Source organism: Juglans regia, chromosome 13, assembly GCF_001411555.2.
Source record: "Juglans regia cultivar Chandler chromosome 13, Walnut 2.0, whole genome shotgun sequence".
In the NCBI taxonomy this organism is placed as follows: Eukaryota; Viridiplantae; Streptophyta; class Magnoliopsida; order Fagales; family Juglandaceae; genus Juglans; species Juglans regia.
In genome coordinates this window covers 11,022,678-11,050,428 of record NC_049913.1, presented here as the reverse complement: position 1 = coordinate 11,050,428, position 27,751 = coordinate 11,022,678, and the positions used below count along the sequence as shown (strand labels likewise).

Here is a 27,751-nt window from a genome sequence, read left to right as displayed (position 1 = left end):
AATAATTTGGGATTCCAATCTTTAGGGTTTCAAATTGGAACCCTAAATTAGGGCTGAACTGAAACCGACGCCATTGGCCGCCATCGACGCGAACCGATCGGCCGCGTCAGGAATCAGCCGGAACCGGTTGGGCATGCAGTGAAAATTTCAAGAAACCGATGTTCAGCGGTTCGGTCTCGGTTTGAAGCTGGACCGGACCGCTGAACCGACTGATATAATAAAATCTTTTTTTTTAATATACACTTAAGTGGAACAACGTTGTTTTATTAAGGATGTAAGAAAAAATTAATAAGTCTGAAACGACACTGTTCCACTTAAACTTAAGTGGAACGGCGTCGTTTCGTAAGAGTCTTCTTCTTCCTGAATCCTTTTCTTCCTGAATTTGATCTCTGCAACTCTCTCTCCTCTATAACTCTCTCTCTCTCCTATGCATACATATACATATATATATATATATATCTCTCTCTCTCTCTTAGTCTTTCTCATTATTCTTTCAGTAGAACTACCAGAGAATCGACGCAGACCGAGATCGCCTCGATCAGTTATGTCGGCACCTCCCCCATTTTTCCAGACGTCGGTAGGTGTCGGTTTTGTCCAAAAACCACGTCGAAGACGTCGGTTTTCACCCCTACCCTAAATTAAGGTATTTAAAAAAAAATAAAAAAATAAATTACGGACAGATTCACACACGATTACATAGTACACATCGTTCATCAATCATTCAAACCATATGCACAATCAACTCTCCACAACACATAATTTACAAAATCTCATCATTCATCTCTGATTAAACCTCATCCTTCCTCCAATCTTCATTCCATAAAATATAAATTACAAAAAATTAAAGTAGATTTAGGGTTTCTTACCTTCAGCGATAGAGATGAAGACGGAGTCACGGAAGGCTATGGTGATGGTGATGGAAACTGCAACAGCTACAGTGACGAAGACGGCAACGGAGATGCCGATTTCATAAGCGAGCTTGATTGTTGTGCGAGGGAGGTACTCGAAGTCGAATTTGATTAACTCACTTGCCCAGTTCGTCATCCGGCCAGACATGTCGGGCTTCTGTAGTATTTTTCTAATGGAAACATCAGTGAGTACCTTCATCGGGTGGGCTTGGATGTATGGCCTCAGCTGGCTTGCGGTAATGACAAATGCAAACGCCAGCATCTCCGTTCGGGAGTATCTAGCCTTGGCTCCGCAAAAAGTACGACTTGTGTAATAGACAAGTTGTTGGTCTCCTCCCTTGCTGCGGACTAGGATAGCGGACATGAAGTTCGGGGTCACTGCCAGGTATATAGTCAAATTTTCCCTCGACTCAGTTTGGCTGAGAAGTGGTGGGTGGGCTAAATACTCCTTCAACTCGCTGAAGGCCCGGTCGCACTCGGCGTCCCACTCCCGCACTTTTCTGAGGACCTTGAAAAAGGGGAGGTAGCAGTTGGTAGATCTTGCGATGAAACGGCTTAGGACCACCACTCTCCCTGCCAGCCTCTGGACCTCGTTAATTGTTAACGGTGGTAGCATACTTACTATCGCATCAACCTTTTTGAGTAGGCCTCAATTCCTATCTCCTAGACCGTGAAGCTCAAGAACTTCCTCAACTTGATGCCAAAGGCACACTTCAGCGGGTTAAACTTCATCCGGTATCTCCTCAGTATTGAGAAAGCTTCCTGAAGTTGGTGATATGCTGCTCAGGTTTCCTGCTCTTGACCAAGATGTCATCCACATATACCTCTATGTTACATCCAATCTGCTTCTTGAACATCCGATTAACCAGTTGTTGATAAGTTGCGTTGGCATTCTTTAGACCGTACAACATAGCTTTGTAGCAGTAAAGTCCCCGGTCAGTGATGAAGGCCGTCTTCTCCTCATCTTCTGGGTTCATCCTGATCTAATTGTACCTGGAGTATGCATCCATGAAACTGAGCAGGGGTGCCCAGCTATCAAATCCACTATTAGGTCTATGTACGATAGTAGAAAGATGTCCTTAGGGCAGGCCTTGTTTAGGTCGGTGAAGTCAATACACATCTTCCACTTCCCATTCGTCTTCTTCACTAGGACCACGTTAGAAAGCCATTCAGGATAGTGGGCTTCCCGGCGATGGCCGCATACTTCTCTACTCTAAAGTTGTGATGCTTTTGCTTGACCTTCTTTGCTTTGGGATCCACACTCAAGTGATGTTCAATGACTGTTGTGTCGATTTCGAGCATTTCTTCTTGGCTCTAGGCAAACACGTCTTGGTGCTCGATGAGGAGCAGCTTTATAGATCTTCTAAGCTCGGGAGCCATTTTGGTTCCCACCCAGAGGGTCCATTCGAGCCTTTGCAGATCCAAGAACACCAATTCCAAAAGCTTGTTAGGCTCTGCTTACCGTAGTGCATGCTCGTCCCTCACTTATTTATCCAGCTCTATCAGGGTTAGAGGTGGGGGCAGGTCGGCACCCTCTCATACTCCTTCGAGAGCTCGGACCTCCTTGGCCTCTGGCTTCAGTTCTCGAGCATAGCATTCCCGTGCTAGGACTTGGTTGGCTAAGAGATGGGGTATTTATACCTGGCCAGGGCAAATCTCGAGGTGGAGGTAATGGATGTGCAGCTCTGTACTGGGGGTCGGGTGTCCTTGCCAACTTCTTCTTGTACTGCATATTTGCTAGGCTTGATTGTGGCTGTCACTAACACCCCAGGAGGCACGTCGTGATGTGCTAAGCCCCGGGATGCATTAAATGTGGCATGATTCCAATCAGGTACGTCCATCCTTTTGACCTGTCTGGATGCCAGGGTTCAGGGACATGGGATGTCCCTGACTGTCGGCCAGTTGCACTGTCAAACTGTCTTGCCTTCTATCCTTTTGCCAGCGTGCGTTGTCCTCGGGCCCTGAGATTCTTCGAGCCTCGTGGACCAAGCCCACTCTCTTAGCCCAGCCTTGGGGATTACTCCCCTCACACATATAATAAATGAGTCGAATTTAATTGACTTATACATAACCTGAAGCATACTCGACCTAGTGACAACAAGTCCTAGTATTTTTCTTCTTTTAATTTCTTAATATCGAAGAATACTATTGACTCCATTTCTTATTTGAGTTTTGCTACTCATCTTTCTCACACACTACACATCACACTTTTATTTATTTATAAAAAATTTTATTTTATTCTTCTTAAACTAATTGAATTTTTCTACTCATTATTCATATACCATACATTTGGTAAGAAAAAAAATAAAAATAAAAAAAGTGTGGTGTGTGGGTTGATGAATATAATTTTTCTTCTTATTTAGGTATTGTTTGGATAATAAGTTGATGTCAATTCATCTCATCTAATTATTATAATTTTTTTAAACTTTCAAACAAAATATAATAAATAACTCAACTTTTTCAAATCTTAAAATAAAAATAATATTAAAAAATAATATTTTATTCAACTTTCAACTCAACTCTCATCTCATCTCAACTCAATTCTCATAGTTCAAATTCGATATAATGAACTGGTTAATTGTTTGCACAGCAATACTTAGGGATGGATTGAGAATTCATAATTTGATGAAATTCAATCTAAATTCTTATATATAAATAGTTGTGGCGACACAAACAAGAAAATGGAATCTTATGGAAATCAATTGTAGATTTAAGTTGGGGAAGTCTTAGAAGGATGATGCTCTAATAAGGTATGTGGATCATATAGAATAAGGAAAATGATAGGGTTACTACCCTCTTACTACTCATTTACTATTTTTGTTGTATTTGGGAGACTTTCCTAAGCCATACACGTGTTGAGATAGGTGATGATTCTCGAGTCTATTTGTCATGGATATGAACACAATTTCTCAAAATGATATAGATTTAATATTTATATAATTATCTAATAGATTATAATTTATTTAAAATTATTTAATTTTAATGAGTTTGAATATAACAAAAAGGAAAATCCGGGAGACCCTTGAATTGGATCTCGAATCCCCCAATTCGATAGATACTTTGTTATTTTTTTTTAAATAATCTTGTTTATTAATAAATTGGTGTTTTTATTTAAAAAAAACATGTTTAAAAAATATGTAAAAAAAAAAAAAAAGATTGCACTTGTCATCCGGCTATCAGTACCTTTTATCCTATCGACGATAGTATCTTAATCAAAAAAAAAATGTTGATAGTTAAGTTGTGAGTATGCAAATATCGTATAATAAAAAATAAATATATATGAGATATATATAAAAAATAATAATTTTTTTTTAAAAAACTCTATGATATTTGTATATTCTATAAATATCGATAAATATACGTAGTATTATTCTAACAAAAATATACACAAATCCTTTTGATTTTCTCTCCTCGGTAATCACACTACTCTAAACTAGATTGGAAGGTTGGAGAGAGACGGCGTCTCTAGTCTTTACCATTCTCATCAACTTCCACTACATGAAAGTTCGTTTCCCATTCCAACTTTATGTTAACCCTTTCGAAAATTCGAGCTGTTCCTCATCAGAATCCGTGTTCCAGTTGTTCACGAAGAAAACTTTCAGTCGAGAACGCTGCTAATAATCAAAAGCAGGAGCTGAAGCAACCCGTTACCCAAGATGAAAGTTTGTTGTTCTTTTCCTATTTAGTCACCATTTGTTACGGTAAATCTAGGCTCTTTTATAAATATGATCATGTTCGGTATCCTTATTTGTGTTGAATTTTTGGTATTATGTTCAGGAGTGGTTGGAGTTTAGAGTTCATTCACATGTTGGTGTGATTTAATCTCTTCGATGTATAAAGTACCACTGAAATTGTATTTCTTAAGATTACGATTCGATTTAACGGTACGGTTGGATATGGACAGAGAACTTTGCTTTATAAGCTATGAGCTCTATACGTTTGGCATGAAGAGAAATTGCCCAAACTAGCAGGCACGGTTTCTCTCATAGTAAAGAAACAATTCTTCAACCGGCATTCCTATTGCCTGTATGAATTTTCTACATACAGCACTTTTGGTGCCTTCTTATGGCAACCATCTTGTTTAGTCAGTGTGCTTTCTGTGCTTATTGAAATTTTGCCTTCTCCCATCAGTTTACATTTCAAGCAGTGATAATTCGAATCTAGTCACATCTTGACATGACCATGTGGGCAAGGTTTCCCTTAACAAATCATTGAAATCCTACTATCTGCTTTACCGTGTAATCATTTTATTTGAGGAAAGCAGATTATTCCCATGTTCGAGCTTGAGTCATACTGCGTTGTGATTGTTATGACATGGGCATGGCTGAAGAGCTATAACTGAATATCATTTTGCTCCCTTCCTATGTTCCTCTCTTGGTGTTGGAAACCTTAGATTAGAGTACATAGCATAAGCGTTTACCTCAAGCAGAAAATCTTGGATCGGGCGTGGTTGTTCCACGGACCTTTCACTGTTGCTGTTCGTCCAAATTCATCCTCAGCAATGGTGGCGTGTGCCACGTGGTAAAGACCAAGACAATACTCACATATTCCACAACCTATATACTGGGACCAGAGAGACATTTGAGAGAGAGAATCCTATTTTTCTTTGTGATCTTTCTAAGGGAACAAGGAAAGAATCAAAAGAAGCTCTACATGAGTTTCTCTGTACGTGCCTCCTTGGCTGGCCATTATAGGCCAGCTCCTATCTTGTAATGAAGTGCCCGTTTCAATGCAAGTGTAACGTCCAACCATAATGACCAGGCGTTACATGTACGACCAAGGGGTGCTGCCACTGTGGGCGCCCCCCATTCCTACACTTGGACAAGCTTGTCCACTGCTGTCATTTGTTTATAGGTATACTACCAAAAAGGTTCACACTTCCAGCATTTTTTAGGAGATGCCAGTGCATGGTCCAGATACCTTCATTACAGATGCACAGCATCCATAGTGTCAAGTCTTAAATATCACACAGAGTTCACGCCATCAGTTTCTCTTGACCGGTTTGAGCTCCCCAAGCAATTTTTCCAGACCACGGATGGTGTTCGCGATACCAATATCATAAATAGAAATGCTAATTATTATTACTATGAGAAGATGAATGTAAAGTAGGCATGTTATCTGTATATGGAGTATCTATAGGTTTTTATTGGGTTTCTGTTAGTTACAGCCACTGATAATTAATTCTTGTCTGCACATTACTTTCAGGAGGGTATTTTTAATTATTTTTCTTATTATTGCAGGGTAGAGCATTGCTAAAAGCAATTGGGGATTTAGAGCTTTCAGGGGCTTATGCAGAGGCTTTGAGAAAGATGGGGCATGATTGATGTAGCTAGGCTGGTCAGATAGTTCGACAATACATCAATTCATCTGCTCTTGTGGATCACTTCTAGGTGAGTAAATGAAAATTAGTCGTAGTTTCATGCCATTTGGTTCTATGACATAATGGTAATCTTGGAAAAGGGAACAAACCCGTTAGCCACATATAGTTACAGTTGAGCCGTTAGGAGCTTCAGACTAATGTAATTTAGCAACTTAGTAGATAAACGAAGTGATTGACTTATTGATTTCCAAATAAATCTGTTAGCAATTTGGACTTTCTAGTCTTCAAGTAATAAAGTTCTCTCAGCTAGTTCTATGGGCCACAGCTGTGGATTTTTGTGGCCTCAATTTTCATGATTTCCTAGTTTCTATTTCCTCTTCCTAAATATACCATCTTGTGTACTTGGGCTATGCCTATTAATATCAATATAATCGTTTACTTATATTAAAAAAAAAAAAAAAAAGTTCTCTCAGCTAGTTGAACTTCAAATATTACCTAAAACTCTTGACTTGTGACTTTGACGACTCCAAGAGTGACATTCAAAAAGTAATTTTGTGAGAGTACAAAAATTGAAAGCCTAACACGGACTTGTTACTGAAAATATTTTTTTCAAACACAGAAACTTATCCAGCATGAGGATTCCACTGGCATACACTAACCTAACACAGACTTGCTACTTTTCAAGTGCCTAAATTCTGTCAGTTAATTATTCACTAGAAACAGATGCTGCACTTGGGTATGGGGGATTAGGGTGGCTTGCTTCCTGCTTTCTGGGCACTGAAAAAATTAAATTGTACTGCATGAGGATATAAACTTAGATACTAGTATAGCTTATTCAAACAGGATATCACAAAAGATGGGGGCAGTGGGAAGTTGCTGAAAGTTGACTTGAGGAATGATACAGCTGTGTTCATTATCAGTTAGAGCAACAATACTTACAATGTGAGTTGTTTGTTATGGTTACATTCTTAAAACTTCAGTGGAAGCATTGCTAGTCACAGACTCCCATGTACTCAAGTGCAATGGAATTTGCTTATTCCTGAGTATGATTTTTTTGTTTATCTCTTGGTTGATTAAAGCATCTTTTATCAGACTGTCAATCCCTGGGAAATTGTAAGAAATGATGTATACCCTGGGAAAAAGTAGTTACTGAATATTTGTGGTCCTAATCACATCACTACTCAATATTTACAATGTGAGTTATTTGCCTTGGTTGCTATAGTGTGATAAATACTCTTGAACAACATATGAATATGAGTTGCCAATGCTTTTCATGTGCTTACTATAAGAAAGAAAGTTTCAAAACAGCCAAAATTATCTGGTTACTGCTGAATTTGAGTGTTGCCATATTTGATGTGCGTGTTATGTATTTTCATGTGCATAAACTTGTTTTCGTTTCCTTCCCATCTATAACTGTCATATCAGCTCTGTACATGTCGTATTTTAACAGGTCCTTTTTTAGTTGTCCACAGTTTGCTGATAGTGAAGAACTCCAATCTGAATGGAGGGAAGAAAAAAAGAAGAAGAATCAAGTTCAAGGTTGCATCCTTCCTCGAGGAGAAATCTGGCTATGTTGTCAAGCCTGAAGGAATGTTTGGTGTCCAGGTTATTCAATAATGATGAACTATATTCTTTGTTCTCTTTTAATTTCTCTGTTAATTTATTGAATACGATACCATGCAAAACAAGAATCATATTCGGTTTTTTCACTGAGTTTGTCCTATATCGTGTAATAAGAGGAGCTACGAACAGTTGGAGCATATCTTTGAGAGGCACAAAAGCCAAAAGCTTGCTTTTGTTTATACAACTCATATGGATAATGTGAATCATCTTTGTGGTATCTGGAGCCTCTTCTACATGCTAGTTATTTGCCTTGGGAAATAGTAAAACTATTTTATGTATTCTCTCAGATGAAGCACATCAATGAATGAATTCAAGAGGCAGTTATTGAATATCAGGGGAAATTTCGTTTCTTTGGGTATGTGTTTGGAGGAAAGGCATTAGCACAAATGTCCAAAAGCTAGGAGAGGATTATGAAAGTCATCAAAGATGTAGGAGCCGTTGTAAATCATAATCCCGAAATTTCTTTCATCAATTGAAATCCATAACTGGAAGTACTGTTATCCATTTCAAGTGAAATAGAGACTAGAGAGGGTGCTATTCTGAGTCATAGATAACAACGAGACTGCTGTGTTGCATCTCATTCTGGCTTCTCTCTATATGGAATAGGACCAAATGGGCTTCATGACAAGGCAAAGCTATAGCCCACTAAGTAAGAAAAAGCAAAAGCCTTCATGGGCCATGACCATTTTTACTCCTTTCAGTTTGACTCTTTCTCAAGGCGACAAGTCTGAATGGTATTTGCTGCCTGTAAACTTCACAAAAGAAGCTTAATCACTGCCAAACACAAACCCTAGGCTTGTCCATTGATCTCTGAAAGTTTCAGTTGGAAAGACCCTTGTCCAGACTACAGCCAAATTCTATCATTTTATCTCGTCTACGTTGATCCATGATAGTAGTTAGTCCGGTATCAAATACTACCCCAAAAAAAAAAAAAAAAAATTACTCCACTTTTGTAGTTAGTCTTGTATTCTTTTTCCACCCCCATTCTAAATGTTATTTCGTTTGATGAAATCTTCATTGGGTTCAGAGAAAGGACAAAAACAGACTGCAGCCAGCCAAATTATGCTGAGGAATCGTATCCAATATTCCCACTTGAGTAATGTTGCATTTGGATAGTGAGGTATTTTTAGATATTCTGTGAATAGTAGTAAAAAAATAATAAAAATAATAATTATAGAATATTGAATAACAGTAAAAAATAAGTAAAAAATAATATTAAAATAATAAATAATAGTGAGGTATTTGCCGAAACAGTAAGACAAGGTGAATCTCTCTCTCTCTCTCTCTCTCTCAAAGCAACAAAGTGCTTAGCTATCAACCATAGAAAAAGGCCCCTGTTACTTCATGTGGATCCTACAAAGGAAATCACTGATGATCTTCAACTGGGAAACACTTTTTATAACTAAACTCCAATCGAGCACATCAATTTGAATCTTAGTAGGGTCCTCCTAACCTAAATTAAAGGCAAGGCAGGCAATGTCTGATCGTCTCCTTTCTCCCTCGGAAGCAACGCAATTAATTAACAACCGATATCTCCTTGAAGTTCAAATGAACTTTTACCAATTATATATAAAGACGATCGAGAACACTTTCTGTAAATTTTTAACACAAAACGCATGAAGCTTGCTCTTATTGATCTACAGTTTTCATTTGCCTGAGATGGCTTTAATACAATGAACAAAGAACAAAAAAAAATTGCTTTTGTGTGTGAAAGTGATACCATAGATCCCCTTTTAAAATTCTTTAGGAACCACCCGGGGAAATGTGTTTGCATGCCATTTAATTAAAGTGGATCGAAAACTGGCCTAACATTCTTAGAAAATATGCAGACTGAGATGCCTTAGAATATGATTCCTTTTCAAAAGTTGCTTTCAGCCTCATCTTTCTGAATGTCACGTTGAGGTGAATATCGCCTAGAGTACCCTAGACCCATGGTTCGGCAGAGCAACAGACACCACTTTTAAAATAGATTTAAAATAATAAATAAAAAAGCTTCATGTTTAGAATCCACTTTAATAATTTGCTTATTTCATGCCCTCTCTCTCTCTCTCACTCTCTCACTCATGCACAGAGAAAATTTGGTCCATTTCCACTAGCTAGCTAGATGATCATCAAGTTGCAAAGGAAAACTAATTGATTATACGACTTCTATCATGGAGACTATCATATATCTTTGGTAATTAAAAGATACATTATCTTTGAAAACTCTCCAAAACTTACAGCTCAGATAGATATCTCAATCCATCTCATCTCATTTCATTTTCTTTCCGAACATAACTAAAAAATAAAAGTTTTTCAATTTCAAATCTTTAATTTTTTTCATTTAATAATTACTTAATCATTACAACTTTTTCAAATTTTTAAACAAAACACAAAAAATAATTTAACTTTTTCAAATCTTAAAACAAAAATTATATTAAAAATTATATTATAACAATATTTTAACTTTATAATAATTTTATTTAACTTTTTTTTCTCTCATTTCTCAAAACTCAATAAAACATCTTAACTTAAACTATTTTATTACTATTTACAAACTATTTCACTATTATTATTATATTCACACATTTTAATATCATCTTATACTACAAGAAAAACCTTAATCTTTAAAAACTTTTTATGCCCATGAAAGACTCCGAAACTCTTTGGCCATCGATTAGTTCAACTTAATAATTTTTCAGTCTAAAAAATGTGGCCTCATGCACCGCACAAATCACACGTGATGAGCTTCATGCAGCTCTGCGCCCAGTCTCTAGTATCCGGCCAACTGCTATAGGCGCATTGCACTTCGGCTTGTCTTGATGATCTCTTTATTTAACATGGTTTTCCTAAAACTTATGAGTTATACATGAACTGTCATATCCAAGAACCATTAAGTACTGATCTTTCTTTCCTTCTTTTGTCTTTTCTTTTTATTGCGCTGATGTGGCATTTGTAATGAGATTTTTCTCTTCTACATCTAGTATTATCAATACATCATTTGCTTAAAATGATTAAAAAAAAAAGAAGGACAAAGCGTGATATAGTTGAATGAGTCATTAATCCAAGTCATGCACTAGGAGATCAGCACATTGGCTTTCCTCTGCATGATTAACTTGCCCTGCTAGTGGCATAAGACTCTGGAGTGCAATAATGCAAGCATTGGAGCAATATAATCCCACCAGCTTGGTCATGAAATAATGAACCAGTCAGACACTCAGCTAACTAAAGCTCTAGCAAATTACGAAGTTAATCTCCCACGATCTGGACCCTTAAATATTACCCTAACACACGATGAACCCCCAGCTACTTATATATATATATATATATATATATATATATAATATATATATAATATATATATATATATATATATATATATATATTCTTCCCAAATTAAGCTCAAAGCTGCATGCATGCCTGCCAATTAAGATAAACACACGATGTACCAAGGTCCTTTGGACCAGATGGCACAAGGCCTAGTCTTCAAATAGGAGAACTAGATTCGAACCCCCACTCCTGTATCAAATATATATATACACACACACGATGTGATGAGTTTGAGCAAAGATCATGTGGTATTGTCCACAACCATAACATGAATGTCTTCTCATCAACGTATAAATTGGGTCAAATTCCCAACTAGCTAGCTAGATTAACTGAAGGAGTACCCTTTTAAAGTTCATTCATTTCTTTATGGCCTAATAAAAAATAAATGAAAAACCTTGGAGCGAGGTGGGTCTGCCATTGTGGATTGCCGCGTCAAACTGTCCCTTTCTCATCGTATTTTCCTTTGAAATAAACAAAGTGGTTTTTGCGACACTAACACGCCTATATATGATGTGATTGTGCTGTTTAATCACACATGAGGTCTTTCACATCAAGGGCGCCAAAACCCTTTCAAACCCAAGTGCTAGCTAGTACTTCATGTGCCAATGAGCTGATCCCCTCACCGGCCCCTTGCCTAAAAAAGCCACATATACTACTTTTTACTAGTGGTCCATATCTATTCAGTCCCTTACATTATAATTATACATTGGAAGATAATATTCTAAAGCGACCCGTCGATATAATTAATCACATGAGAAATTATATTTATCAATCAATGTACTCTGCATGTAGGACATACATGATTCATTAACGCTAGCTACTTATATTTACAAGACCAAAATTTGCATTTAAAAAAAATTAAATTAAATTCTACTATATATATATGTTTCAATATATATATATTAGTATGAAACGCGCGTCCTCATCAACATGATCGATCAGCTTAAAATAGAAAAATTCTAGTTAAACTTGAACGCGGAAAGTAATTAATTACAAGCGGCCCATATAATTAGTAATATGTTTGAAGAAATCGTTCATTGATATATGAAAATTTTAACTTTTTGTGTTGGTCCTTTACATGACTAGTCGCATTAATATATAGCTTGAGCGGTTGAGATTCTACCCAACACTTTGGTGCAAAGTCTTTGGGTAGAGATGAGTTTACATGTCACTTTCATGATCATCAGGAGCAACTTTCTCAAAGGGCGGGAACACACGAAAATGGTCGACGTTCATGAAGATCAAGCTATATATATAGCCTCATGCCTTGCCTCCACCAACTATATATGATATAATGATGACATTTTAATTATATAATTAACAACAGTAAATCTTATGATGCTGCCTTTATATATATGATTTCATCAAGGTTCAATGCTTCTGCCTGCCTGCCTACTGTATCGTAGCTAGCTAGCCATATATATATATATATATATATGCATGGCCCGCGCTTTTTGCTTCATCGTATATCTGTTCATCTCTGATCAACTCATCATGTTTAACTAATTATTAGTCTGTGTCGGTCGGGCAATCTTGGCCCTTCATCTTTTAATTACGAAGTAATGGAAATTATATTATCGTTATAATTATAATAATCCAAATTGTCGGCACATAAAACCCTTCATGTAGTAGATATATATAATATGTATGTGTGTACACACACACATATATATATACACACAAGCTAGCTAGCTAGCTACAAGCATCGTCTATATAATGAAGTGCTCAAATAAATTAGTTGGCCTGGGGCCGTACGTACGTATGCTTAGCATTAAAATTAATTGAGTCATGTGAGGATCGAGCAAAACCTGTTTGACAAAATTAGAAGGGTGACTTATTTGTTCGATCTCTATCATATTGATGCAGTAATGGTACGATATTATATATACACACACATATATAATATATGTGTATATATATATATATATATTTATATATATCATGAATGAGACTTGGCCCTGATTTGATCTAAACATTAAGATATATGGCCCGAAAACGATTGATGCAGAATGTATGCGGACCACATATATCATGGCGTACGTAGTACCACATGATACGGGGGGAGAATGGCTAGCGCGCGGTCCATATTTTTATATATGCTTGATGCTTTGATAGGAGGCCGGCATGCATGCATGGCAATATTGATATGATGGTGGCTGGGATACAAGTGGAATTATGATAACATGCATGATTATACTTTGGTACATCCATTTCTTGTTAAAACGCATCCACCTGATTTGTTCCCCCCACATATACATCATATATATATAATGAATATAATGGAGGCCATCCATTATATCCAAGTGCCCATGGGTGGCTTGGGTCTTGTTTGGGAACGCATGAATCCAAGTGCCTTTACCTTAATGTTTTAATCATGTACAGGAAATTGATGATTAATATATCTAATTGCAAGGTGATCTTTTTTAATTTTGGGTATCAATATTGCCAATGATAAAAACTCTACCTTTTATTTGTAAAAACGTAAAAAATTAAATATTGATGCTACACGTACAATATTTAATTATAACCCTAATTAAACTATTACTAATTAAAAAATTAATTAAACCCTTGTCATATATAATAGAAAAATTATGAAACAAAGCATGATTGACCAAACATAACGGTAAAACCCCTTATAATCAATCACCATTCAAAATTGGTTTGAAATACGTACGACACTTCCAAAACGATACTGATCTTCTTGCTTGGATTTGAAGTTTGAACAATATCTCATCATGTCAAACGAAGCAATATTAATTTTTTCTACCAAAATTAGAATTAATCCATGGATTATGAGAGTCGTCATTGAATATATATATATATATATATATATATATATATATCTCTCTCTCTCTCTCTCTCTTTTGATTGAAGCGTACGTCTCACCTAACTTGGACGTGGAAAGTATCCTACAAAAATCAGCCTACTAGAGGCCGTAGATCACATCAAAATCACCAACGAACTGGTCAAAATTCATCAATCTTCACTGGTTAGCAAGCTAAAACCTTATTTCTTTGAGAAAATTAGTGTACAGTGTGTCAATATACAAAAAAAATTAAATAAACTGAACTATATATATATATATATATATTATATGTATTTCATGAAAAAACCTTATATTATATATATATATATGCATGCAGTATACTGCATATATATTTGTATATATATATATATGCAAATTAATTACTTTAAATTAAGAAAAAAGTTTTAGCCATAAATAGATTTTATAAAAGTAGATTCACAAATTATCGATGTAACTTAAATACATAGTACGCGTCAAATTGTTATAAAACTACTATTATTATAAAATAGATCTAATATACATAACACATGAAACTATATAAAATTTTGAAATTATTTTTATAAAATTTATTTATCATAGTAAAGCTACTCTTAAATTAATCCTAGCTAGTTAGAGAACTAGCTAGGAGTCATTGTCGGCGTGCTTGGCAATCGGATATAAATATAATATGGTTGATGATCTAAACTTGTCATTTCTAATGTTTTTTTTTTACCTCTTCAATTAAAGCTCTGATGAAATTAGTTAGGGCCTGTAGCATTAATAATTAATTAATTAAGCCGCTTAAGAAATTAATAAAAAGCCTTTATCAACATCGATCATGATATATGTATGTAGCTAGCTAGCTAGCTAGCCGTCATCTTTCGGTGTTAATTATTATAAGCTGTCTTTGTCTAATTAATTAGACTACTCCGATCCTATTATTTATAATATATATATACATATATATATATATATATTTATATATAAGTGCCTGCCCAGAGATCCAACAACACTTTTCTATATATCCCCCGGCCTATTCGCGCGTTATCTGCATCATCTATCTCCGAATTATTAATACCACTAAATTAAACCATTAATCAAAACCCTAAGCGCGCATCGATCGCATGCATGCATCCCTGTCAATTTATGCTATATATCCATTTTTATAGAAATATATTAGATATGTTTTTAATTTAAATGAATATTTACATATTTATTAATTCGCATGATAAAATAATATATAGGTTGGCCGAGAGATATAATAATATATAGTTCTAAAGGTAATAAATGACCTAATATTAATGTGTGTGTATATATATATATATATAGTTGTCCAAATTAATATAATTAGGGGCCGGGGTTGGAATCGTGGGATGCTCAGGGTCCACTCTGTATGCCGAGGATGAAGCCGCAACCAATTCGAATTGACTACTAAATTAATATCTTAGTCCCCAAAATTCTCATATATATATATATATATATATATATATTTGTCGTACATATATATAATATGTATTTTAAATAATTTCATGATTATAAACTAACTATTTAAATAGATAATTCTTGAATATAATATATATCAAATATTAACTGATCATATATATATATCATGATGATCATTACCCTTTCATGTGTTAATTTCATGCCTATTAATTTCATGTTTATAACCCTTAATTAATTTATTGATCACATTATTAATCTTCCCATGATTACCCTTTGTATTAATTTATTTGTTTTCATAATCTAATCCAAAAGATCTCGTGAAATGACATGATCGATCCTGGGGCCAGATCTATGATCATCTGTTAATTATACACACGTGTTCTCATTGGTACGTAGCCCCCCCTCTTCTCCTTTTCCTTTCCCAAACACTTTGTGTTTATAAAACGGTGAGTTTAAATAATTCAATAAATAATACTATTTTATATATATATAATGCAACACGACATGATATCAAATCGTTACTTTCTTGCTTTCTTCTTATTCTTCTTTATGTTTTTAGAATATATATATATATATATATTTTTTGTGTAAAAATATATATAAGAAATTATAGAAAGATGATGATCATGATTATTTATGTTGAAGAATATATACTATATACAAAAGAAATCCTCAATGAAGTCGATCGCGGTTGAAAAAGACGTGCTTGCTTAAGAATCAAGTTAGTTTTTTTAAAAAATAAAGAGATTCGGATCATGACTCTCGACCCACGCACACACTATCCCCTCAATCCGCTTTGTTTTTATCAATCTATAATATGATGAAGAAAAGGTTGATCTCCCATCACGTCCATTATTCAGCATTTCTTTAAGATATAAATTAATTAATTACCATTTATATATGTGTGTGTGCTTGCGCATTATTTAATGAGTAATGTTACATACAGTCGTGAAGTATGTAAGTGTCGTGTAGTCGCTTTGAAAAAGAGTGAGATTCATTATTAAAAAATTAATTTTTTTTTTCATATTGATTTCATATTGATTCGTTTTTTTAAAATAATTATATGACGCTTACATACTCACGATTGCAACTATCATTTTTCTTATTTAATTCATATATTTTTTTCTCTCGTTTCTTAAAATCTCATAAAACATTTTAACTCAAATTATCTTATAATTACTATTTATAAACTATTTTACAACTATTTATATTTTTTTTTATCTCATCTCAACATTCAAACAAGATCTAAGGTTGTTTGCATCTGGTATGGCATTCATTTAACAATCATCAACGATTTGATATTTTTTCAAATTCTTTTAATTTTCTTTTATCAAAATAACTTTTCGTTGAAGATTTCGTTTAAGAAAAATTCAGAATTTTGAAAAAGTGTTCATTTATATTAGTACTGTTTTCCCCAAAAAATGATATAACTTTTTTCATTTTTATAATTAACGCGTACGTATATACTTTCATTTAATTAATTCATTATAAATCGATCGATCGTATGGGTGTATAATAATTAAAGCCTAAAGGCGATATATAGATGGGCACGCGCGCGCATACGTCTAATTAAAGCCTAATCACGACTAAAACTCTTTCAACTTAGATATAATTAAATTGTAATTAGATTGTAAGGCTACCATCTCCCTTTCCATATATAGTAGTACGTACGATCAGTTCTTGATAAAATTTGTGCCGCTTTCTTTAATTGTTTTGATAATATCATTTCTTAATTATTAGAATATTATTTTTTAATATTATTATTATTTTAAAATTTAAAAAAATTAAATTATTTATTATATTTTATATTTTATATTAAAATTAAAAAAATTTATAATAATTAATTGAGATAAATTAAAATGTATTTGAGATCCAAACTGGCAGTCGCTGCCGCGGACAACCCTCATGACCAATATTCACAAAGTCTAGCTATATACATATAATATATATATATATATATATATTTATAAATGACGATCGAGCTAGTACTAGTACTACTGTTACTACTATATATATATATATTATATAAAGTGTAGTACTGGACCACATTGAAGGCCGTGGTGCCCTGGCTAGCTAATTGATGGCATGCTGCATATTGATCGATGCCTATTTTTTATTGGGCATTAAATTGGAGCACTAATTCATCAACCACCGTTTCAGCCTGCATGCATATATATATGTATATATATATATATAATATGCTTTACTTTATTGATCTGTATATATATATATATATATATATATGTAGGGTGTGCATGCATGGTAGTCATGTTAATTCGGTAAGAATTATGTAAGAACTAATAAGTACGTACAATATGGCCGCTAGCTAGCTCTTGCCGTCCGGCGGGGGATCAAGTTTTAACTACTTACTACTTTTTTCCACTTAATGTTAATCAAAAGCTGTGAAACGGTGCCAAGACAAATACTATTAGCCTTTATTTGGTTATATAAATTATCTTATTTAATTATTACAATTTTTTCAAATTTTTCACACAAAATATAATAAATAATTCAATTTTTTTAAATATAAAAATAAAAATTATATTAAAAAATTATATTATAATAATAATATTTTATTCAACTTTTAACTTTTATTTTATCTCATCAGTAACTAAAAGAAACTTTAATCTCATTGTTCAAAATACTCATGACGTATTGAGTTAGTGTCACATGGTGGAAATTTTTATTTTCATTTTTATGCATTATTTGCTCGAATAGAGCGTAAACGTTAAACGAATTTTATGTCTAACGTTTTTTCTTATCGCAAACCTTGCTCCAAATTTTCCTCCGGAGGCATTGCTCCCAGACCCCAACAAGGCTCTCGGCGTTGCAAATCTGTCAAAATCCATAATGTATTCTTGTTGAATTAGATCATCAAATCGAATAGACACACCAACAAAAGTAACTAACTAGCATTCCCAAAACCATCAAGCTGATAATAAAATTCCATATTAAATGATAATTATATATATATATATATAATTTAAACACACGGCTCCCAAAACTGATCCCTGCAAGCAAATTAATTAATGGAACTATATATAAAGCTCGTACCAGTACGGGCCAGCCAATATTTTTGCAGCTTTTAACACCTCTCAATTAATTAATTAACTAATTGACACAAGCAGTTAATTTAACCCACGTCACTCGTGTGGCAAAAGACTGGCCCGTACGTACGTACCCTAGCTAGCTAGCACTGTTGTTGGGGTAATTAGGCAGAGGGGAGATTAAAAACTTGTACATTAGTTAAATTAGGTTATGATGTCCGATATTGAGTTTAGAGCTGTGCTACAATTATCCAAATTATATTTTGAATAGAGTTATTGAATAGTATATTTTAAATTTTTATTTTTTTATATATCTTTTTTTATTATCATAAATATTTAAAAAAATAAAAATTTAACAACATCATTAAAAAAATATTTTCTTAATCACTAACTAAAAAAAAAAAAATATTCTCATTCAGGACATTCTTTGGGTACTCTCGAATTTGAGATCCAAAACATTTCTGTTGAGTTTATATCTATTAAGAAGGCTGCTTAAAACAAGATAGTGAAATTTCACCCAAAATATATAAAAACAAAATGATGCATCCTAGCTAGCAGCTAGCTAGTCCGGTACGTGCACAACACCGACACATGATGATCATCGATCATGATCGTAACCTGATTTTTAATATTAGCAGAAAAAATAGCATTATTCCGAATGCTAGCTCGTGTAGTTTCAAGCAGGTTTATAATCATGTGTGTTGTTACCACTTTCGAATTTAATTAGTTGGATTAGTTTCGATTGCATTGGATCTGTTGAGTGAGAAATATGATACGTGTCTTTTATCCAACGAGTCGATCGAATTCTTGTAAGAATTGGATATCTTAATCTTACTGTACGTACGTGCAATATTCCAAACTAAAATGGGTTTAGTTGATGATCAGGTGTTTATTGATTTACATGATGAATAACTTCACTAGTTTGATGGATTCCTGAAATGGGACCAATGAAATAGTCTCTCTAATAATTTGTGGACTAGAAATTAAGATTCCCATATATCTCGATCTTTCCTTTGAAAAATTAACTAATTTAATTGGTTCTATCTTTTTATACATTAATATTACCAATACTTTAAAACTACGCGCTTTAAATAATTAATTAATAAATATCATGTCACATCATTAGTCTAAATTATTTGAGGGTAATATTATATATATATATATCTCCTCTATTATAATAAGTAGCTATCTAATTGTAAATAGTAATTTTTGTAATTTTTTTATTAATTTTTATTTTTTTCCGTTAAGTAATGTTTTACCAAAAGGCTCTTAAGACCCTTAATCATTTGACGTGTAGCTCCCTTGTAGAATTTAATGAAAGATCATGTTTTACCAAAAGACCCTTAGTAGCCCCGCGACGCACATGAATTGACGTCTATTTTTTATATCCTTTTTGTTTAGACAGTGTGCTCATTTTCCTTTCTTTTTGTTTCAATTTTTTAAAATAAAAAATTATTAAGATTTTATTATTATATAGAAAATAAATAGATAATCCAATATGGATGCAAACCAAAGCTCAAACTTTGCTGAAATTTAGATTTTTTTTAATCTTGATTTTTTGTCTTTTTTTAACCTTGTATTTTTTTTCCCAGACAAATAAGCTATTGACTTTTTCATTTTTTTTTTATTTAAATCATTATGTCAGGTACACCCCGGGACTAACGCACCTGGAGCCTTTCCTAGCGCATATATATATATATATATATATATATATATATATAGAACTTTCTATGAAAAATGAACGTACAAGCATCTAAGTTTGAAATTTTAAAGCCTCAATTTGGTAAGTGAAGTAGTTTCAGACTATTTCGTTACTATTTGCAAATTATTTCTTATTATTCATTATTTTTTATTGTTATTTACAAATCATTTGATATCATTTCAGCATTCAATCGTAGCATAAGTATATCTTTGCATAATGCTTCTCTAGCTTATGCTAGGAAAGAGTCCTTCGATCTAACAAAGAGTCCTTCGATCATGAGTACCCCTCTCCTAATAGGTTATTGGTAGTCTCAAAATTAAATTATCAATCTTTATGAAGTAAGATATTACAAAATATATTTATAAGGAAAATGTGAAAAAGACCATATTCATGTCAAAATAGATGAAGATACTTTTGAGTAATTTTAGAGTATATGGAACTTTTTGACGTGTGAATTAGTAACAACTGATCCCCAGGTTAATGACTAATTATAAACTTGTTCCAAACCTTTTTTTTTTTTTTATGGAAAATAGACTACATTTATTTATAAAAGCGAAGTTACAGCTACGATTGATACATACAGAGAAAAACACAGATTACAAGGCAACTACTCACGGTTGAGGCTCTACTTGCACCCATGCAAATTCTTTTGTGACTGGTATGGTCTTAATTTCTGTAACTCTCTACAAACAAACCGTCTGAGAGACTACATTCTACCTAAAGCAGAGATTTTAAACCCTATATTTTAGAGGAGGAGAAGACTTTTACTCTATGGACAAAATATCTAAGAGACTATTTCTTTTTTATTATTAACATAAAACAAAGAAAATAACAGAAAACGTAAATAATAAATGAAAAAATAGCGAAATACAGTTTGAAAAGCTGTAGATCCGTATTTTCAATCTTAGAGAAAATAAAAAAAATAAACACAAAAATTGTAGTGGCGCGTGAGGACTTGTCCCAAACCTTGTATCACTAATTATTGTTCACTATCTTAAATTTTATCATTTTCAATTACACATTCGCATACTATTGAAGTGGTTGGCATGTAAAACTCTTCAAAATATGTCATGTCAACGAGTATTATTAAGAGTAATAAAGTTAAATATAAGCAATAATATTACGCAGATAACATTAAATGATGTGACTTTTCATTTAGAGCAACGATACTCTTTATCATATGACTATGTAGTCCAAATTAATAAGTTTGTGGGATTAAACTTTAAAGATGATGGAAGCATAATGGAAAAAATATAACTTGCGTATTGAATATAATCTTTCCGATTAAAGGGGAAAAAAAAGAAGAAATATGGTTGATAAATCGTGATGATTGGAGCTGATCCCATGCCCACGCCTTGTTGGGTGAGTAAAAAATTAAAATAAAAGGCCTCTCTCTCTCAATCTCTCTCTCTGTTGTTAGAGCCACCAAACAAAAGTGCAAAAATTAAGGAGAGGGGAGGGGGGAGAGAGAGAGAGAGGTCTGTTGTCGGAAAGTATTTTGGGAGTGATTTTACTCATGCGCGTGGGGACCCCCCTTCCCTCCCCCTCCTGCCTTTCCATTCCAATGCTTAAATATCAGCCTGACCCGTACTATTTTAGAGCTTGACGGCGATTTTTCTAACTTATCTCTTTTCTATTCCTCTCTCTCTTTCTCTCATTCCTTTTCCTCTATTCTCTCTCTCTCTGTAACTGTGCAATGACGAGACTAAGCTTTCAAGCCCTTCTAAAAGTTCATAAACTATGCGTCCTTTCTGACCTCCAACGAACACCGAAACCCTAGCTTCCTTCCTTTGCTTCCCCCACCTCCCCTCACTTATTACCTTACTTTCCCTCTCTCTCGACGGAATTACGCTAAATTCCCCTGCGAATCCGGATTTCCAGCACTCCCGAGTGGATCCTTGTTTGAGTTATGGACGAAGGGGACAAATCCGATCCCGGACCTGAGTTCACCAGCAACTCGAGCTGGCCGCTCGGCCCGGACCCGGACAGCGTCTACTTCTTCGCCAACGACAGAGAAAGCAGCATACTCGGCGAGTTCGGGTGGAATTTTCAGCCGGATGACCCGGACCGGGCCGGCCTCCACGATGGCTCCGATTTGACTGGAAGCTTCGGGTTCCAGGACCACGACCAGGACCACGACCACAGCAATAAGAGCAGCGACTGCGCCTTGCAGAGCTCCGACCCGGCGCTTCCTGTTAGGTCTGACAGTAAAGTCCGCGGAGACCTCACGGCATCCAGTAATCCTTCCGTGTCTTCTAGCTCCAGCGAGGATCCGCCAGAGAAGTCCACTGGCTCCGGTGGAAAACCGCCCGAGATACCGTGAGTAATGGGTTCCGTGAATACATATACGTATATATACACTATATTGATCTCCATGTGACTCACTGAATCCTTAGTTAAACTTGTATTTTCAAGGGCAAATGGCAGGCTTTGAGTGTAGGATAATTGGCCCCGGGGGGCGGTGAAGGGGGAAGAAAAGAATCGTATCCGATTATAGTGGTTTTCTCTTTGGACTTGGGGAGGGGGAGAAAATGCAATTTTGTGTCCGTACATCTAGATACCATCAACTTGTTCATGCAAGTTGGACCGAGGTAGGTCCGTAATTTCACCGAAAACATGGGGTCTTCCAGAGGAATTGGGAAATATTAAGGAGCTTTTTGTCTATTAATTTTAACTCCTCGAACACCGCCGCTATTGCGGCGGGAATGGCGTGGCTTAAGTTTTTACTCTTTTTTTTTTTTTTTTTTTCTTCTTTCCTTTTTTTCTCTTGCTTTTCGCGAATAATTTGTATCAAATTTTTGCTGAGAAATCACGAAATTAGTTACAATGAAAGCGAGAATATAGCTTAAAAAGTATATGATTCTAATTTGTCGGGGAACTTTTTCGGTTATTTACGCATTACTTTTTGGCATTTAGATTCTTAATTAAGTGATCACTTCGCTTTATATGAAGAATCAAGGATCGATAATGATCATATGCATATATAGAAGTTTGTTTTATGTTCTTCATATATTCATAATTTCCCTTGAATGCCAGTGCATTAGCATTTCATGATGGCATCGTCATGTAATCGAATTTGATATTTGTCTTGTAAATTGTACGACATAATGCTATTACTGCTTCTGATCTAAAGGTGTTAGGTTCTTGTTTCCAAGTAGCTAGCTAGCTAAGTGGGTTTCTTCTTTAGATTATTGTACATCAGTACATGATCTCTATATGTAAACATAATGTTCTTAGTTAGTTACAGGTCCAGATCATTTAATTAATTTATTAGCCACGCACCAAATTTAGATAGGTCTTTGATAGATTAGCTTGAGCCTTTTTCTATGGGTTACTGTATTATAACAACATGCTTCTAGATTTGTTAATCCTAGCTGCATTACTTTGAAAAGTCTTCTGCTAAGTCTATTCATATATATATATATATATATATAGATATATACGCTAATTTCCATTCTGTTTTCTCAGCCAATATTATATAAACGCTCATTAATTGCCAATACTGCAAAAGAAGTTTAGCATCAAACTGTATTCATGATTTCAAAAGTAATGTGAAACATTCACTCATATGATTTTTCTGTCATTAAATCCCTCTTTGAAAAACATGGGAAAATTTTGATCTCCTGTGCACATAAGCTAGCCTTTCATTCTTCTTCTGTTTTTTATGATCCCTCCTAGTCATAAGACTGCTAAATTAAGTAGCTGAAGAAATGCATAGATCAGTTATACTGAACATTGAAGCTTCACGTATATACTCTTAATTACACCTTGATCACTTTTTCTTTCTTGCTCTTGAGTGACCAATATCAGTCGAACAGTTCGACGTGTGATTGCAAGCCGTTGGATAATTTCATCTGGTTATACATGATTTAAAGCAATCACGTGATTTCTTCCTAGTTTACATATTTGTTTGTTACTAGCTAGCATGAGTTCACGAATTATTAATAGCTAGCTTTTCATTTTTAGGATCTTGTTTTTGTTTGATAATTGTAGGTTGAATATTTTGTAGGAACAAGGTTAGAAAGAAAGGGCAAAAGCGAATCCGGCAGCCTCGTTTTGCGTTTATGACGAAGAGTGAGGTTGATCAGCTCGAAGATGGCTACCGATGGCGCAAATATGGACAGAAGGCAGTAAAAAATAGTCCATTCCCTAGGTCTGTAACTACGTACTTCTCTTCAGTTACTAGACAAATTATTATTGTGTTTCCCATGTTTGATTTTTACTCTTGTTGTTTTGTGGATTGATATGATCAAAATGAATTTTATTAAATTCTTTTCATTTACACGTACTATATATATATGTTCCTTTCTCGTTATAAATCTCCAGTACCATTTCTAACTTTTGCTACGCTCGATCTGTTTATTTCCATTAAGTAAGATAATAATATAAGTTTTTTTAGGTCCAAAATTTGAAGTCTCTAATCTTCTCAGGCCTTTTTATTATTATTATTATTTTCTTTATTGTAATGGTTCAAAATAGCTTTTGGGTTCCCCAAATTAACTAATATTATCGCTCCCTAGCTAGCTCCGCAAGTAATAGGTCATGAGCATTACTGACAAGCCTCATAATTAACCTGTATGTATCTTTGAATTTCTTCTCACTCATATTTTACAGGCCGAAATCCAAAGTTTCAATACACTTTTTTTTTAGAAATATTTAGTAACTTCATATATGCAGTAGATCGATCATAGTTTCGATGTGGCATACAGGAGCTACTACCGCTGCACAAATAGCAGATGCACCGTAAAGAAAAGAGTGGAACGCTCATCTGAAGATCGTACTATCGTAATAACTACATATGAAGGCCAACACTGCCATCACACGGTTGGATTCCCTCGAGGTGGAGTGAATATTAGTCATGAGACCTTTACTGGGCAGTTGGCTCCTCCAGGATCACAATTTTATTATCCAGCTGTTCAGTTACCTCAACAAAGTCCTTCTTTTCGTATGATACAGTCTCAACAGATACCAGCAGGTGAATCCCATTCGATGCCCGAACCAAGTACCCCACAGTTTCCCACTGATGAAGGATTACTTGGGGACATGGTGCCTCCTAACATGCGTAACAGATGAGAAGGTAACACAGTATTATATATAGATCAACTCTCGTCGTAAAATGTGTAAATTTGTATTCTTTATACATATACGCCGTACGTGTTCATATGCGTGTGTCAGTATGACTAGCTAGCTGCGTGCGTATGATCTTAGAGAGAGAGAGAGAGAGAGAGAGTCAGTCCATTTTCATATTGAAACCCATAACCAAGTCATTTTGGCACATGACTATAACCCAAGCGGAGTACCATATATGTCTACGAGTGTCTGTGAGCCAAGTACGAAGCTTAGGTTCTAATTAGGAGATCGCAACATGTACAGGACCTCCAGAAGTAGAACTATTAATATATATATATATATATATTTATATATGGTACTAGTGTTGATGATATCTTGGTTAAAAATGAGATCACTTGTTAAGCTGGGACAGATCATGAGTAATAATGATGAATTATTGCTTTTGTCCTACCTACATTTGATTCATTGAATAATGTCTACCTCAGATTTTACATTTATATATGAATCTTGGTCGCAGATCATGCATAGAGCGTGCAATGATTTTTCTGATTGGCTTTATGAATGATCCTCCGTTGATGTGAATCACAGAAAATCATCATGAGTACGTTGGTTAAAAGTTTTCAACATAATATCACATGGCAGAGTAATCTATACGAAAAATTGTCAATTATTATTATGGTTTTTGTTGTTATTATAGCTGTCACTGCGTTTATTTTTTCCGTTGCCAAGATGCATATATAAACTATTATTCATTAAAAAACTCAAAAAGAGAAGAAAATGAAATTAATTAAGAAGCAGTACAGAATTTATCAACCTGGTTTATTAATATATATATATATAAATGTTCCAGGTTTAGGTTAGGATGCCATCAAGTAGTTTCACTTTTGTCTTGAAAAATCTTTTGCTTTTGTGGACCGCAGTTGTTCCTGACCACGCCTAACATATAACCCCACCAGCATGAACTGTGGATGACCATTGACCATCGATCGACCATCTAGCTAGCGCTAGTAGAGTAAGCTAGAGATAATATTACGTGTACGATAGCACTGGTCGGTGAGAAGTGTTCTATGGTAGGACAAAGCCTTAATTGTGATGGATACTCATGTGTAGTACTAATTGTTTCCTTGTGGCATGCATGCACCATTTTGCCAAAATGATCATGTAGTTCTCAATTATTGGCTGTAAATTTTATCCGCTTCTAAATATACAATTCAGAATTATTAGTGTTTGTGGATCGAACTATTTTGTCCTTCTTATCATGCATGTATCCAAACGGCTTATATATATATAATTTACACAAAAGGCTGTGCTGTGGTTGGAAATATTAATAAAATAAAGAAAGAAAAAAAATTGATGAAGAGCTGAATTCTAATGACCACTAATTAGAATGTAGTGAAATGAGTACTGATCATCTCAACTGTCTGATCCCTTTTCAAAAAGAAAAGATATATGTGGCTGCTTGCTGCTGCTGGATCTGTGGTGTGTGAATATAATATATCCAGCTTTTAGGATTTTTTTTATATGGTCCTTAGCTTTCATTTATTCTCACTCTTAAAACGTACGCAATTAAGCATGATGATCAGATAAAGGAGACGCGTTAATGTGGATCCCAAACTGACAACTCTCTGTGTTCATGTGAATCATGCTAGAGTTATAGAACATGAAAACTCATGTGCATGTTGATGCTTGCTAGCTCTTTTTTGAATTTCTCTGTTGGATTTTACATATTTAATTAACCTTTTCGATCCATTTGGACAGGGCATGCAGTAGCGGGAATATTGGGTCGGTAACGTCCACGATCTTCTCAAGATGGTAACAACCCAAAGCAATTTTCAAGGCGGTATAGTAATCCTTTTTCTGTCATATATTAATTAAGTGCACGCATCTCATCATATTCACGGGCGTACGTACCCAGGTATTGAGCATGAGATCATTTATTCCAGACCATCATTAATTTTGAAGATGATTATAATTAATATGTACAAAATTTCCTCAAGAAACTGATCATGTATATATAGGGTAACTTTTGTTTTGTTTTTTCATTTTGGTTAGGTTTACAGCAGATTCAATCTTAGAGTTAGATCGGGATGGATCTGAACCTTAAACCATCTTCATTCGTATCGCTAATTTTTTTTTTTTTATTATTATCATTAATTACTTTTTGTTCAGACTATAAAGTAAAAGTAACTGGCTGTTTTTTGGTCTCTCTCTCTCTCGGGTGGAGTTCTTCATGGCTCGTACGTGACTCTGAGATACATGAAAAAAGAAAAGGCCACTTGGACTGGACCACCCAGTCGTTGGATCAGTTGCGTGAACTTCGATGTTGCTTCAGAGTTAGCCGACATTGCCTTTTTAACCTTTATTTATTGATTTTACTGGGAAAAGTTAGCTTTCACCCTGATGCCTCGGGGCGGCTTTAATTTACCCCTTTTTTTTTTTTTTTTGGTCTTTACTCTTTAGTGATAGGGTGGCCACACTCCACATACCATACCGTCCATAGATAGTGGTGTAAATTCAAATCAGAAAATCAGAAAACTGATTCGG

General features: G+C 34.6%; 1 protein-coding gene and 1 long non-coding RNA gene across 2 annotated transcripts; both read left to right on the top strand.

Moving 5' to 3' along the window:
• The first annotated feature begins 4,340 nt into the window (after nt 1-4,340).
• Nucleotides 4,341-8,165, top strand: LOC109014823. The gene is made up of 3 exons (XR_004797991.1): nt 4,341-4,609; nt 6,149-6,298; nt 7,701-8,165. It is a non-coding gene; the product is annotated as an uncharacterized LOC109014823 (long non-coding RNA).
• A 13,487-nt stretch (nt 8,166-21,652) lies between these two features.
• Nucleotides 21,653-27,411, top strand: LOC108981804 (probable WRKY transcription factor 57). The gene is made up of 4 exons (XM_018953052.2): nt 21,653-22,456; nt 24,147-24,290; nt 24,847-25,214; nt 26,966-27,411. The coding sequence occupies exons 1-3, from the start codon at nt 22,047-22,049 to the stop codon at nt 25,208-25,210; spliced, it is 918 nt and encodes a 305-aa protein (XP_018808597.1). The 5' UTR covers nt 21,653-22,046; the 3' UTR covers nt 25,211-25,214; nt 26,966-27,411.
• Nucleotides 27,412-27,751: the final 340 nt, after the last annotated feature.